Raw genomic sequence first — 13,602 nt, 5'->3', positions numbered from 1 at the left:
GTCGATGCGAATCTGCCAGTAGAACTTTGATCGACTCAAGTTTCCGCAGATATATGGCAGACGATATAAAAACGACAAGAGGTGAAAAGTTGGTAAATAACCAGCTCTTTGTCGAATGATAATATTCACACAAGCTTCAATCAAGCCATTAAACATCCATGACGAAATCGTCGCTAAGCTAAATTTGGGGAGCCTGAATTTATCCTTGTCACGTCACCTAAATTAAAGCTTGGCTTCGGTGAAGTTATAGAGTACAGAGTACGAAGTACACACATACTCTGTACACCCCACGTTTTAATCTGGTTGAGTATCGATTGACTAGGTACGGATACAATAGACAGGTAACTAACTGTCTTCTCCTGTGAATATCAATATCGGTTGTGGTTTATGGAAATGTGTCTACTTTATCCTGGATATTGAAAGGCAACTCTTAATTGAGGATTGTCCTAATCGTAGGTATATTTGATCAACCCTCAACTGCAAATTGCTAAAGCTACTTGATATCCGCCCACTGGCGTCAGCATACCTCAATCATGGCATCCAAACACAAGACCATATACCCATGGTCTCGTCGAAATAATATATACGATCCTCCAACTCCTCTCGATTCTCTCCTCGAATCTCCTCTCCGCACATTGATCTTCTACCTCCATACCATCCTCCTCTATTTCCGTGGCACATCTTTCAAACCTCCCCGAAACAAGCCTCCTGTTCGAGTTGTCTGTATCTCAGATACACATTGCAATACATTACCAATTCCACCTGGAGATCTTTTGATACATGCAGGAGATTTGACAAATGCGGGCACGGTGGAAGAAATACAAGCCCAGATAGATTGGTTGGATCAACAGCCACATAGAGAGAAAGTGTTTATTTGTGGAAACCATGATAGCTATTTTGATTCCAAATCGAGGAAAGAAGAAGATAAGAAGAGGAAATTGAATTTCAGAAGCTTACATTACTTGGAGAACAAAGCTATAACATTGAAGTTTAAGAGCGGAAGAAAGCTCAAGGTTTATGGTTCACCAGATATCCCTCAATGTGGTGGTTCTGATTTTGCGTGAGAAGCCCGCAATCCTTCAAAAAGAATTTGAATGCTAATCGTATTCTCAATTGCCAGTTTTCAATATCAAAGACATCTTGCGCCGTGGGAAAATCGTATACCGAAAGATACAGACATTCTGGTTACACACAGTCCACCTCGACATCACCTCGACATCAACCTAGGTTGCAAATCGTTGCTGGACGAAATATGGAAGGTCAAACCTAGACTTCATGTGTTTGGGCATATACACTCCGGACATGGTCGCGAAGCTGTGTTCTGGGATAAGGGACAAGAAGCTTATGAGAGACTCATGGAAAGAAAGAGAGGAGGCATGATCATGGACTTTATGCCGAGCTTTGCATGGGTCGATGCTGTGAAAGTGATTTGGTATGGAGTAAAGGGTATTTTATGGCAAAGATTAATGGTTGGACCTGCTGGTGGAAATGGTGGTTTGATGATCAATGCTGCGATTGTCTATCAATCATCGACTGATGTGGGGAATCCAGCTGAAGTTGTAGAGCTATGAATGACGAAAGGTATGACAATTGATAAGTGTATCCTCGAGAAAACATGGGATAAGATATAGTATATGACTTTCCACAGCTCAGGACTTGTAGATATGACATTTGCCTTGAATTTGATACACTGACGATATTCTCGCCCCCTTTTGAAAAATGTTCCGTAGCCCACCGGTACTTCAAGACGGTAGTGGAATAGTATTTCAAGTCGTCCTCAATTATATCCAAAGGTCTGAGTAACTCGAATCCAAGAGACGAATGATACCTAGGTATCTAATAGCTGATATCTTATTGGCCAAATCACTTTCATCCCTACCGTAGCTCTCCCCGCATCCGAAGTCGGTGGGGCTGCTGAACTCTCATCATCAAGGTACGGAGGGAGATAAGTCGTTATCAAGGCCAAAGCATGATTTGCATCTCAAAATGCAAGCTTCCTTCAATATCTCCCGGTACAACCTGAATTTCTGTAAAGACATTGCATTGAAAGATAAGTCTCAAGCAAACACTATCTCCAGTTTCGCATTGATGCAATTACAAATACACATGCTTGCTTGGACGGTGAATATCTCCTAAGTCGGTACCGGTATACCTTCTGTGTTTCATTCGTTCGCCATTCATCCGAAAAGGCGAATCTGAAATGAGAGGCTGGATATACCGAGCATGGATTTCCTTCCCTTTCTTTTCCTCTACCTCAATAGCGACCACCATTCCCGAGGCTACTCCACAAACTATCTTTAGGTCTTAACTATTGACTTTGACAGTATATACTCTCGGGTTTCTCTCTTTTGTTTACAATATTTTTTGAATTTATTATATTTCTTTCACTTACACATCTCTTTTCCAATTGCGATTGTGATTACGATTCTGAAGATATCAAGACATTGGATTATCACAAGCTAAACGAGAAGATGGCCAAGTTAACTGGACAGGAAGTCGCAGAACACAATTCGAAGGAGTCATGCTGGGTTATTGTTCATGTATGTATTTGCCTCATGGTATGATGGAGTGGCAAGGACTAATTCTTGATGTAGGGAAAAGCTTATGATGTTACGGAATTCTTACCTGGTATGAAGATATGTGTGGTATTAAGGGAAGCTATGTATTAATTACCTCGATAGAACATCCTGGCGGACCCAAGATCATTCTCAAATATGCCGTAAATATCCCTCGGAAATATATAAATGATGTGCAGAGAAGTTAACTTTATAATATAGGGCAAAGATGCAACAGAAGAATACGAACCCATTCATCCCCCTGACACTCTCGATAAGTTCTTAGACAAAGCGAAACATCTAGGACCAGTTGATATGGGCACAGTCGAGAAGGAAGAGAAGGAATTCGATCCAGATGAAGAGGCAAGACAAGAGAGAATTGCACGTATGCCAATTTTAGAACAATGCTACAATTTGATGGATTTCGAGTCCGTGGCAAGAAGGGTTATGAAGAAGACTGCTTGGGCATACTATTCTAGCGGTGCTGATGATGAAATTGTAAGACAGACCCTTCCTGTATTCAATATAGATGCCATTGCTAACATTAGTAGACCATGCGAGAAAATCATTCCGCCTTTCATAAGATTTGGTTTCGACCAAAGGTTCTTGTGGATGTGGAAAAGGTCGACTTTACTACAACTATGCTTGGAACGAAAGTCGATATCCCTTTCTACGTGACAGCTACAGCATTGGGAAAGCTTGGACACCCTGAAGGCGAGGTTGTCTTCACACGAGCGGCAAAGAAACACAATGTTATACAAATGATTCCAACTCTAGCATCTTGCTCGTTTGATGAAATCATGGATGCCGCAGAGGGACAGCAGGTTCAATGGTTACAATTATACGTCAATAAGGATCGAGAGATTACAAAGAAGATTGTTCAACATGCCGAACATCGTGGTTGCAAGGGTCTATTCATCACAGTCGATGCTCCTCAGTTAGGAAGAAGAGAGAAGGATATGCGATCAAAATTTACGGATGTAGGATCATCTGTCCAATCAAGCAGTGGGCAATCCACGGACAACTCTCAAGGTGCAGCGAGAGCTATTTCGAGTTTTATCGATCCAGCTTTGAGTTGGAAAGATATCCCTTGGTTCAAGTCTATTACCAAGATGCCTATCATTCTCAAAGGTGTTCAACGTGTGGAGGATGTTATTCGAGCTGTCGAATGTGGCGTTCAAGGTGTTGTACTTTCCAATCACGGAGGTCGTCAATTAGATTTTGCTCGATCAGGTATCGAAGTTCTTGCAGAAGTTATGCCCGTTCTTCGAGAACGTGGATGGGAAAATCGTATCGAGATTTATATTGATGGTGGAATCAGAAGATCCACGGATATCATCAAAGCACTTTGTTTAGGTGCTAAAGGTGTTGGAATCGGTAGGCCTTTCTTGTATGCTATGAGTGCGTATGGATTGGCGGGTGTGGATCGTGCTATGCAGTTGTTGAAAGATGAGATGGAAATGAATATGAGGTTGATTGGGTGTTCGAGTGTGGATCAGTTGAATCCAACATTGATCGATACTAGAGGATTAAGTTCACATACTACAATGGTTCCGATTGATACTTTGGTAAGTTTCCGCTCTTGATATGAGATGAGAAATGACTGGCAGCTAACGACTACATAGGGTATGACGACTTATGATCCTCTGGCGAATCCAGCAGAGAAAGCCAAGGCGAAGTTGTGAAGTGTGAAGTTGTAGAAGATATATGGAGAAAGATGTTGATTAGAGAAAGAAGACATGTACACATAATTTTGAGGCATTCACACATTTTAAATAAAAGATCAATAACGCGGAACTTAGATATTGCCATAGTAACATGTAAAATCCCATCTCTGTACGACTCGGACCAAACGCTCCTACCGATTTCATGCCCTGGCCTGGCCCGATCCAAGCCGAAACGTAGTGCGCAGGCCATCAGCCCGTTCATTCCAAGCCAAAACTTGAAATACTTGCTAAATGTAGTCATGAGTACATATGTTTCACACGGCAAATTTGAAGATTAAACTACTTTGAATCTGCTTTGCGTCAGAATGCATAACCGCTGATCGACATGACATAACGACTACGAGAACCTGTTGTGAAAGTCATGTGTGCTGCAAAGAACAGAACAAGAAACTTGGGGGTTCTTCATTGTTTAAACCTAGGCATTGATCTCTGGGCATTAGATTTCTACTCTGTACTTTTACCCCCCTAGTTTCTAGGGTTTGGGGGATTTTATTCTAGGGGTGGGATTTCTTATTAGGTGCGTCATGGTGGATTCTAGTCCATTGGGTCTAATAACTGTCAGACTTTCGATATTACAAGAGGACTGACAAAGTGGTGTGTGTGTGTGGTATGATATGGTAAAGTACGAGTAGTCCAAAAAGCAATAAGCAATTTCAATTTCGATAATTTAAATGAAGATTACCACCTAGCACACATTCTTTTTCTGTCTTTTGTTTTCAAATTCGGAACTTAATCGTGGTTGTTGAGTGAAGACATATAACAAGTTTGGTGTCTATTGTACAACTCTCATCGAGTTTGCTATCGTCGGTTTGATTTGTTTATCTGTTTGTGCGTTTGATTGTCTGTTTGTGCGGCTGCTTACTAGGTACTTGCTTGTATTGGTTTCAAACGGGTTTGTCGAGGGCTTGGAATAGATAATGTGGAAGAGGCCGAGTTTGAATACGCATCTAAATTGAATCTGGGCAAATAGATTGGTTAGGATTGATTTGCATACCTAGGATCACATCGGAAGGACATCAGAGCAGAGAGAGAATATTTGGATTGTATTCGAACTCGGATTTGTAGATTGGACGAGAGTGAAGGATCAACGACATATGACTTTAGGGTTTGGATTGTGAGATGAGCTGAAATAGGATGAGCCGAAATGGAATGAGAAATGAAGATATGATACGAGGAACAAATCCAAGAACAACAACGAGAGCGATATGAGTGTATGAATCATTACGGTACGGAACGAAACAGACGCATCGAAACAACAAAGAGTAGGAATAGGCATACTCGATAAACGAACGAGGAAACGGAGAACAGGTCGGCAACGAAATACCATATTTGCAGACGGGAGGACGGAAGATATACGATAAGGACAAGAGAAAGGAAAAGAGGGACTGCAGAAGAGTAGGAAGAGGGGAGCATACGTAGGGCATCTGTTGAGAATTTGTGATATTTCTGTAGGGGGCAATAGGAAGATTTGATTGCAAATCTGCGGAACTGCCAAACGCACTTTTGGAGCTTTATCGAGGAAGGGTGCGCAAAGAGAAAAGAGATATATTTTATATTGGTTCTGGAGAGAATTCGAGTGAACGAGTGAAGAAACGAAAAAGCGGCTGGGAGGAAACAATCTGCGGCATTATATCGTGGGATCTTGCAGAGTCACTGTGGAAGGACGATCAAGAGGGATCAGTGCGGAACGTCATTCTCGTGCTGAAGATATTGCGAGATATTCACCCATCTACACAGTTACAATTCACATGCACCGTACGGTCGCCTCATAACTACCTACATCTACTACGAAACCAAATATTCGACTCCTTGGTCTCAATCCCCTGCCAACCTACCTCCTACACCTCCTACACCCAAATCAAGGAAAAATGAGCACCTCCCTCGAAGCCAAGATAGTGGTGCTAGGCGCTCAAGGTGTAGGCAAAACATCACTCCTTCTTCGTTATATCAAGAACCAATTTAACCCGAAAACTACGACATCAACTGTGGGGGCGAGTTTTCTGACAAAGAGAGTGGTGGATGCCGAGAGTGATACAGTTGTGAGATTACAAATTTGGGATACAGCGGGACAGGAAAGATTTAGGTATGTGTTTGGCGTGGAAGTTCCTTGGGGCGAGGGGTATTGTGTGTGAGGGGGAGTTGGCGGGAAAGATGGGTGAACGGAGGAGGGATTGGGAGATCACGTATTGGGAAATGGGGATAAAAACAAGAACAAGAAGTATAAGATGACATGCTAACCACTTAATTCCCAATCTATAGATCCATATCCCGCCTTTACTACCGTGGGGCAAATGCCTGTATCCTCTGCTACAGCATCACATCCCAAACCTCGTTCACCGAAATGTCCGTCTGGCTCACCGAACTCCGTCGCAATCTTCCGGCGGATATCATCCTCCATGTCGTAGGTACCAAAGCCGATCTCGTCGCTAAAGATCCTAGTGCAAGAGAAATTCCGTTCGAGAGATGTATTGCATATGTAGCCGAAAACGTCACATCTATTTTAGGTAGCACACCACCTGCTACTGCATCAGGGGAACGTGGTTTCGGCAGTTGGGGCGGTGCCGGAGGTGGAGTGTGGGGATCTGGTGGTCAAGGCACAACGGGGATAGAAGGTGCACGATCACCTTCCAGTAAGAGAAGTTCTGGATTCTGGGGTATGGAAGTGGGATGGGATTGTTGTCATGAAGTTAGTGCGGAGAGTGGAGAGGGCGTAGAAGAGGTTTTTAGAGTTATCACGAGAAAACTTGTGGAACAGAATAATAAGATGAAAGAACAACTTTTGAGCGCGGTAGCGACTCCCGGTACGCCTGGTGTGGGAAATGATGGGATGGGTATAGAGGGGCAAACGGGATATTTTGACGGGATTATGAGGCCTGGAGGAAGTTTTAGAGTGGGAAGAGGAGATAGGAGGAGTTGGTTGTTAGGACTAACGGGGGGGACGCCGCTTGGAGGAAGTGATGCTGGGACGGGGGTGCGGATTGGGAGTACATATGGAAATGGGAATGCTGATGGGAGGGGGAGGAGAGATGAAGAGAGGGGGGAGGGGGGTGATATTAAGAGGAGGGGGAGATGTTGTTGAGAGGGGGAAACTCTATTTTATAAAGAGAGTGACGTGGAGCTTCTAAAGATTATGTTGAAAGATGGTTGGCTCGATCGATTATGATATCACGAAAGAGCACTCTACACCCGGATATATTTGCCCTCAGATACTAGGCAAGGAAGAGCAAAGAAAGAATGGTGCATATCAATCATTCTTCGCCTCTCCTAATGCTAGCCTGGTCGCCATAACTGAAATTGGAAATTTCACTTTAAAGGATTGGATGTCGATATTGGATATTCAACTCCGAAGATCGAGAGTAAGTGAGCGCGAAACAGAGAATGGAAGAAAGAAGGGAGAAGATGGAGGGAAAGAGAGAGAGAGAGAGAGTTGATACCCTTTTTTATTTAATACTTTTTTTTTCTTGATTATGATTTTTGGTTTTGATTCTGCTTTTGGTTTTCATTCAGAGCATTTGTATTTTGTGTCTATATGAGGGGGTGGGGAATGAGGGGATTAAATTTGATTCGATAGAATAGGAGTGGATGGATAAGAGGTCAATGAGAGGTGGGCGGGGAGTTGTGATGATGGGAAATGAATACATACATACGAGGCGTCTTTTGTTTTGTTTTTTTGCATTGATAGGAAGGGGATGCATTTTGGGGATGGAGTGGCTTTTGGGTTGGGTGGGGAGATGTGTTTTGAGGGATGGAATGGGATGGGATGGGATGGGATGGGGTAGATACTATATCATATTTTCAGTGAGGGTATATGATGTCGAAGTATATGGTATGGTATGGTGTGATGTGGTGTAGCGGGTTAGAAGGAGGGAGTATGAATGAGCAATAGATATCTACCTAGATATTTGAGTAATAAGTGGGATATCGTAGGTAGAGTTAATGAGATGATGCAGTGGGATGGAGTGGGATGGGATATGTAGAATATATGAATTACATATGAGTTATTGATTATTGATTTATAGTGCGTTGCTTGTTTGTTTGTTTGTTTGTTTGCTTGCTTGTTGTGGATGTGGATGTGGATATACATACAAGCAAACATATAACAAGATGGCAAGACAAGAAATATCTATATGTTTGTGTAAAAATGGTATTCCAATAATATCCCAGTCATCGCTCGCTCTTCAAACTCCTTCCTTCCTTCACTTCTTCCTTCCTGAAGCGATGTGGAATAATAATCATAATGGTGGTTGGTAGGTGACCTCGAACGATAGAATTACTACCTAGTACAGTAGATATGAAACCATGCGATTCGTGAATGCTGATGAGGGAAGGAATGAGCGAGTCCCCATATTCTTCCTTTGATTCCATCCCATTCCTTGAATTCCTTTCCTTTCCTTTCCTTCCCGCGCCCTTTCTCCTTCCCTTGTGAATCCCCTGGGATTAAAAAAGGGAAATGTGTTTAGCTATGTATACCTATGTAAATCAAAGAATTAGAAATGAATAATCGCCCCTTTTTCTCTCCTTCCCTCTCCCCTCCACCCCCTCCCCTCAAACCTCCACCACAACCACCCTCTCACTCCTCCTATGCTGATGCCCCGTCCCCAACTCCGTCCTCGGCACCGCGCTCAACATTTTCCCCCCCTGTTCCTCCCACCCCTGCTGTGCCAGCAGCGGACTCCCACGACTCCCTTTCATCATCGCTTCGACTCTCTCTTTACTACTCATCAAGCCCCCGGAACTGGCGATTCCTGCTCCCCATTGTTCTTCGATGCCGGGGACGAGGACGAGTGTTGGGGTGGAGGGTTTGGAGATTTGTTTTACTTTGATGTCGCTGGGGATAGCGATTTCCATTTCTATCCTGTGTGCGTTTCCATTTCCCGAACTTCCACTTCCATATTGTCCTTGCGACGAAGACGAGAAAGAAGAAGAAGAAGCAGAAGAAGAAGCCAACCCACTCCCCCTCAAACTCAACTCCGCCACACTTTCCAGCGGGGATCCCATCTTCGCATTAACATCCTCACCCGTAATTTCCTTCTTCGCATTCCCAGTCCCAGAACTCGGGGTTCGGAGCCCAGAAGGAGCAGGAGATTTCCCGCAATTGCGTTTCGATAGCGTGCCGCTGGTTTTAATCGGGATGAGTAATTGACGCTGTTGTCTTGAGACGGAGATTTGGCGCGCGATGGATACGCCGGCGGCGGATTCGAGACGTTTTTGTTCGGGGTCTCGCGTGCGGGAGTGTGGGACGGAGAGGGAGATTGGGTCGTCGTCGAATTGGAGGGAGAGGAGGGAGGGGGTGATAGAGGAGGTGGATTCTTGTTTTTGGTGGGTGGCGGGTGAAGGGAGGGGGGAGTTGGTGGAAGTAGTGCGTGAGGGGTGGGGAGAGGCGGGGAGGTGAATTTTTCGGGGTGAGGAGATTGAGGTGGTGGATGATGACATGGGGGATTTTTGGAGTGAGGTACGAGGTGAGATGAGAGAGGTACTGGATGATGATTGTTGGATTGAGGGTCTGGGTCTAGGTCTCAGATCTTGATCTTCGGATATGGGTGATTTGAGGATAGGACGAGGTGCATTTTCTGATGATCGAGTGGTGGTATTGAAAGCTGAAATAATTGGTCGTGGTCCAGGACTAGATTTAACAGGTATTTTCGTTTCTTTACTCTTTTGAGGAGGTTGAATATGTGTTGGTGATGTTTTCCTCGAACCTCTTTCTCTCACTTTGTCTTGCTCGAGCATTATGGGTATAGTGTTTGTAGTGAAACCACCGGGGACACTTGAGAATGAGGAAGTAGAATGTGATGATGATACCGTGCTAGCTTCACTCGTCGTCGATCCCGATATCGAAGATGGGGCTCCGTGATTTTGTTTCTTGGAACTGATCATCTGCCATGTGGGTTCCCTTTCCTCAAACCTTGATTTGGTTGCTGTTATTTGCGATGCGGTATATAAATCTTCTCTCTCTTGACCACTCATAGAACGTGCATCGGCTTCTGATTCTTCAGCGGACGATGGAGATAAAAGCCGAGATTCATCTGGTGACCACGTACGTGCTGATTGGAGTTGAGGTCTCGATCTTGGAGAACTCGATGATGATCTTGTTGATTGTTTGCGTGGTTTTTGAGTAGATGAACTTGATGAAGAATCGTTATGTTCATGTCCACGCCGATTAGTGGAGGTTTCGTCATCAATCACAAGATTGGCGTGGAGATCGTTATCTAAACCTGGGGCGAATGAAGGTCTAGAGGGAGATAGGGCGGCGGGTGAGGTGTTGGATCTATTTAGCGACGACTTTTCTCTTGTTGGTGAGCTTTCACGATTGCCTTGTCTTGAGGGTGTGCTTGGAAAGAGAGAGAAAGATGGGCTGTTGTGATGTGGTTGCGGTGAGGTAGCCCTACGTTTGGTGAGTGCTCTTGTACGAGCCTCAAGTTCTGCTTCCTGATCAATTTGTTAGTGTAGTTCAAAGATAATAAAAAGAATATCAAACCTTATTCGCAAGTGCTTCTTCAACACTCTTAAGTCTATCGAGTGTTGCTTGACGTCTTTGAAGTAATGAGGAAGTGGTGGTAGAAGGTTTCTGTAAGATATCCCCAAACATAACACTATACCTTTCCATCTGTACCGAAGGAAGTGCAAGATCAAGTTTTGGTCCTTCGGGTGATACTTTAGGGTATGATCGTAAAACTTCTACCCCAATCGGACCTTGAACACGAATATCTGGAGTTCCTGCTCGAATACTTGTTGAAGTTGAAGGTTGGAATGAAGGTTGTAAACCTGGTGTCGTTGGTGCCGTTTGCGATCTTTTCATATCAGGTTTCTTACCAGTCTTACTAGAAGTTGAACGACCACGAGATCTACCAGTACGTTTAGTCTCTGGTGAGGAAGGATCGCTCGTAGGGATTTCTTGTTGTGATTCTGGTTTCAGTTGATAGAATGTTGCAGGTGTCTTTTCCTTCTTACTTCCAAATAAGCCAAACCACTTTCGACCTTTCTTTTGCTTCGGGGCAGCAATAGAATCGGCATAATGAGACATGTCGTCCATTGGATCCAGAGTACGGACTGGTTCCATTCCGAGGGATTGTTGCCCTTGTTGCCAGTTTTCTGGTGGGTGTGAAGGACTTCCAAGTGCCATACCAATCTCAAGTTCACTAACGTTAGGTCGAAGAGTCCTACTTGTCTTGATAGAATCAGGACTGTAAGGTCGTGGTGAAGGTGCAGCCATTGGGGGCACAGCTGGTACAACTGGTGAAGGTGGGGGTCGAGTAGAAGGTAAAGGAAATTTATAAAACGTAGGACCGTCTATCCCATGTGCTGTCAAAGGGTTGAAAAATAGATCGTCCCGTGTTTCTCTCTTGACAGTATGAGCCCTCTTGGGGAAATTTCCTATCGATTTCTTTGTTCCACCTGAAGTTGATGGTCGCTGTGGAAGTTTAAGCCGGTCTTCGCGACCAAGTTCGAATTTTTGGAATGTATTGCTATTGATATCCCTGCCCTGTGCATCATCTGTAACATGAAGTGAAGCACTAGAGGCTGTTGCATCTCGACCTCTAAACCGAGACATCACCGACTTCGACCTAGTTATGTTTTTCGACATACTGTATACCTGGGTCTGAGCCTGAACTTTTGTGCCTTTTTGAACCGATAAAATGGGTCTACTCGAGTATTTTTGTTGACGATGGTGAACTGTGATGTGATTGATGTAAACGGTGAAACGAGTATATTGATCGAATATATTTCTCAAAGGAATGAAGAGGTAACACCAGGAGACCCTTGAATCGCGAGAACAAATCGCGGAGAAGCAGAGAAATCAAAAGAGTGGGATACTCTTGACCAGAGGGAGAAATCGAGAAGAGATCGAAGATATGACAAACACGAGGAGAAAAGAATAACAAAAATGATCAAGGAAAATGGTTACATGACTTATCTGTTAGTTGCATCGCACATCTCCTTCAGCCCTGTAAGTCAGAGCAAGTAAGAAGAGATGGGGTACCTCGGGACATTGTAATTGTTTGAGGTAAATAGGACGTTTAATTTGGAGATTTGGGGAGAGAACAAGGGGAAGGGGTTGATTCTGGACAAGGCGAGGCCAAGCGAGTGGGCTTCACCATGGCCATACAGTTAGTAGAATAATCGTAAGAAGCTGTCAATTCGTGTGTAGCTAACCTTTGACGTAGCACATTTAATCAGCTATCTAGGATGAGTAAAGGCTTTCAAGTGGCTGATTCAAAGTTAGGATTCTGACAACGATTTGAGCCCTTTTAGACATGGGATGAGATTACCCAGTTGTGGAGTCTAGACGTCTAGATGATTTGCTCCTAAATTCCTAGTGGATTATGATTTGGTGCAGGGAAGATTTTCCGTTCCGTACCAAATGATTGCTTTGACTGGTACTGAGGATTTACTAAAGATATCGTTCTGGAAGGAAATTGGATTTCAAGACGTTTGGGATATCCAAAACCCAAAATATGGTCGTGTGGTAATACAAGGTTGCTATTTTGACATGCATCCCTAATGTTCTTACATCCGGTGTATTATACACATTGATATAAGATTGACCATTGGCATTGGTTGAGTGTTGTTGGAAAAAGATATGAGAACCCATGTCTTCCTTGTTCATTGAGGCCCTAAGGATGCTGGCAGTGAAGACAAGCGAATGAGATCGCGTATCAGAATCCCAGAGATTAGAAGCAGGTTTATTGTGGAGATGCATTAATCTTACAATCCTCGTTATGATCCAATGATGAGATGAAGATATATCTGCCAAAATTGTTATGAAGAGGGGTCTTATGTGTGAAGCTCGAATGAGATGAAGCGGCTCAATAGGTGAGAGGCAGTCTGCAAGTGTACATGTGAAAGAAATTGGATATTGAACATGTTACCTATGATGGCGTGCGTCTCTTGGAATTGCGTTTGTTCGAGTGATTAGATTGAACATCGATCCGTTTGTCATTTTAGTCCCTCGCATCTAACACCTCTTCTAATGAAACGGCGAAGAATCCATTGCCTACCGAGCCTACCTACCTAGCACCCCATTCGTCATACAGACTAGGCATGGTACAGCTAACCAAGTCCATCTGTACTTAAATCTCCGCTGACCTCGCGGTAACATCATCTCTGCATTTCCGTAGTCGATATGGTAGGAGCCCCGAGGAGCTTTCGTAAGGAGCCAGGAATATTAGGAAGGAGAGTGTTCTTGAGGAAAAGATCATCACAAGCATTTCATGGATATGATCTCCATGTTTACTAGGCATCCTCGAAGCATCTTGAAATCCCTAGTATTAGGGTCTCTCGAGGGTCTCTCGAGGGTCTGTCTCGTCTGTCTCGTCTAC

The 13,602-nt window shown here is 43.9% G+C and overlaps 5 protein-coding genes across 5 annotated transcripts; 4 read left to right on the top strand and 1 right to left on the bottom strand.

Annotated features, from left to right (window-relative positions):
• Positions 1-276: 276 nt before the first annotated feature.
• Positions 277-1,718, top strand: EAF01_000432 (uncharacterized protein). Its single transcript, XM_038908682.1, has 3 exons — positions 277-452; positions 522-1,060; positions 1,121-1,718. The coding sequence occupies exons 2-3, from the start codon at positions 534-536 to the stop codon at positions 1,569-1,571; spliced, it is 978 nt and encodes a 325-aa protein (XP_038775588.1). The 5' UTR covers positions 277-452; positions 522-533; the 3' UTR covers positions 1,572-1,718.
• A 753-nt stretch (positions 1,719-2,471) lies between these two features.
• EAF01_000431 (uncharacterized protein) lies at positions 2,472-4,240 on the top strand (the record flags this gene model as incomplete). Its single annotated transcript, XM_038908681.1, has 6 exons — positions 2,472-2,540; positions 2,595-2,628; positions 2,682-2,719; positions 2,778-3,053; positions 3,107-4,123; positions 4,181-4,240. The coding sequence occupies 6 exons, from the start codon at positions 2,472-2,474 to the stop codon at positions 4,238-4,240; spliced, it is 1,494 nt and encodes a 497-aa protein (XP_038775587.1).
• Positions 4,241-4,917: 677 nt separating this feature from the next.
• On the top strand, positions 4,918-7,361 carry EAF01_000430 (uncharacterized protein; the record flags this gene model as incomplete). The annotated part of the gene is made up of 2 exons (XM_038908680.1): positions 4,918-6,365; positions 6,542-7,361. Exons 1-2 carry the CDS (start codon positions 6,151-6,153, stop codon positions 7,359-7,361), a joined length of 1,035 nt encoding a protein of 344 aa, XP_038775586.1. The 5' UTR covers positions 4,918-6,150.
• Positions 7,362-7,422: 61 nt separating this feature from the next.
• Positions 7,423-7,713, top strand: EAF01_000429 (uncharacterized protein; the record flags this gene model as incomplete). The annotated part of the gene is made up of 1 exon (XM_038908679.1): positions 7,423-7,713. The coding sequence occupies one exon, from the start codon at positions 7,423-7,425 to the stop codon at positions 7,711-7,713; it is 291 nt and encodes a 96-aa protein (XP_038775585.1).
• A 1,114-nt stretch (positions 7,714-8,827) lies between these two features.
• On the bottom strand, positions 8,828-12,788 carry EAF01_000428 (uncharacterized protein; the record flags this gene model as incomplete). The annotated part of the gene is made up of 4 exons (XM_038908678.1): positions 12,553-12,788; positions 12,437-12,491; positions 10,761-12,372; positions 8,828-10,711 (listed from the first exon to the last, which is right to left on the bottom strand). The coding sequence occupies exons 3-4, from the start codon at positions 11,865-11,867 to the stop codon at positions 8,828-8,830; spliced, it is 2,991 nt and encodes a 996-aa protein (XP_038775584.1). The 5' UTR covers positions 11,868-12,372; positions 12,437-12,491; positions 12,553-12,788.
• Positions 12,789-13,602: the final 814 nt, after the last annotated feature.

This window comes from Botrytis porri (genome assembly GCF_014898465.1).
Source record: "Botrytis porri strain MUCL 3234 chromosome Unknown BPOR_001, whole genome shotgun sequence".
Taxonomy (NCBI): domain Eukaryota; kingdom Fungi; phylum Ascomycota; class Leotiomycetes; order Helotiales; family Sclerotiniaceae; genus Botrytis; species Botrytis porri.
The sequence above is the reverse complement of the archived record's forward strand: the minus strand, read 5'-3'. Positions and strand labels throughout refer to the sequence as shown.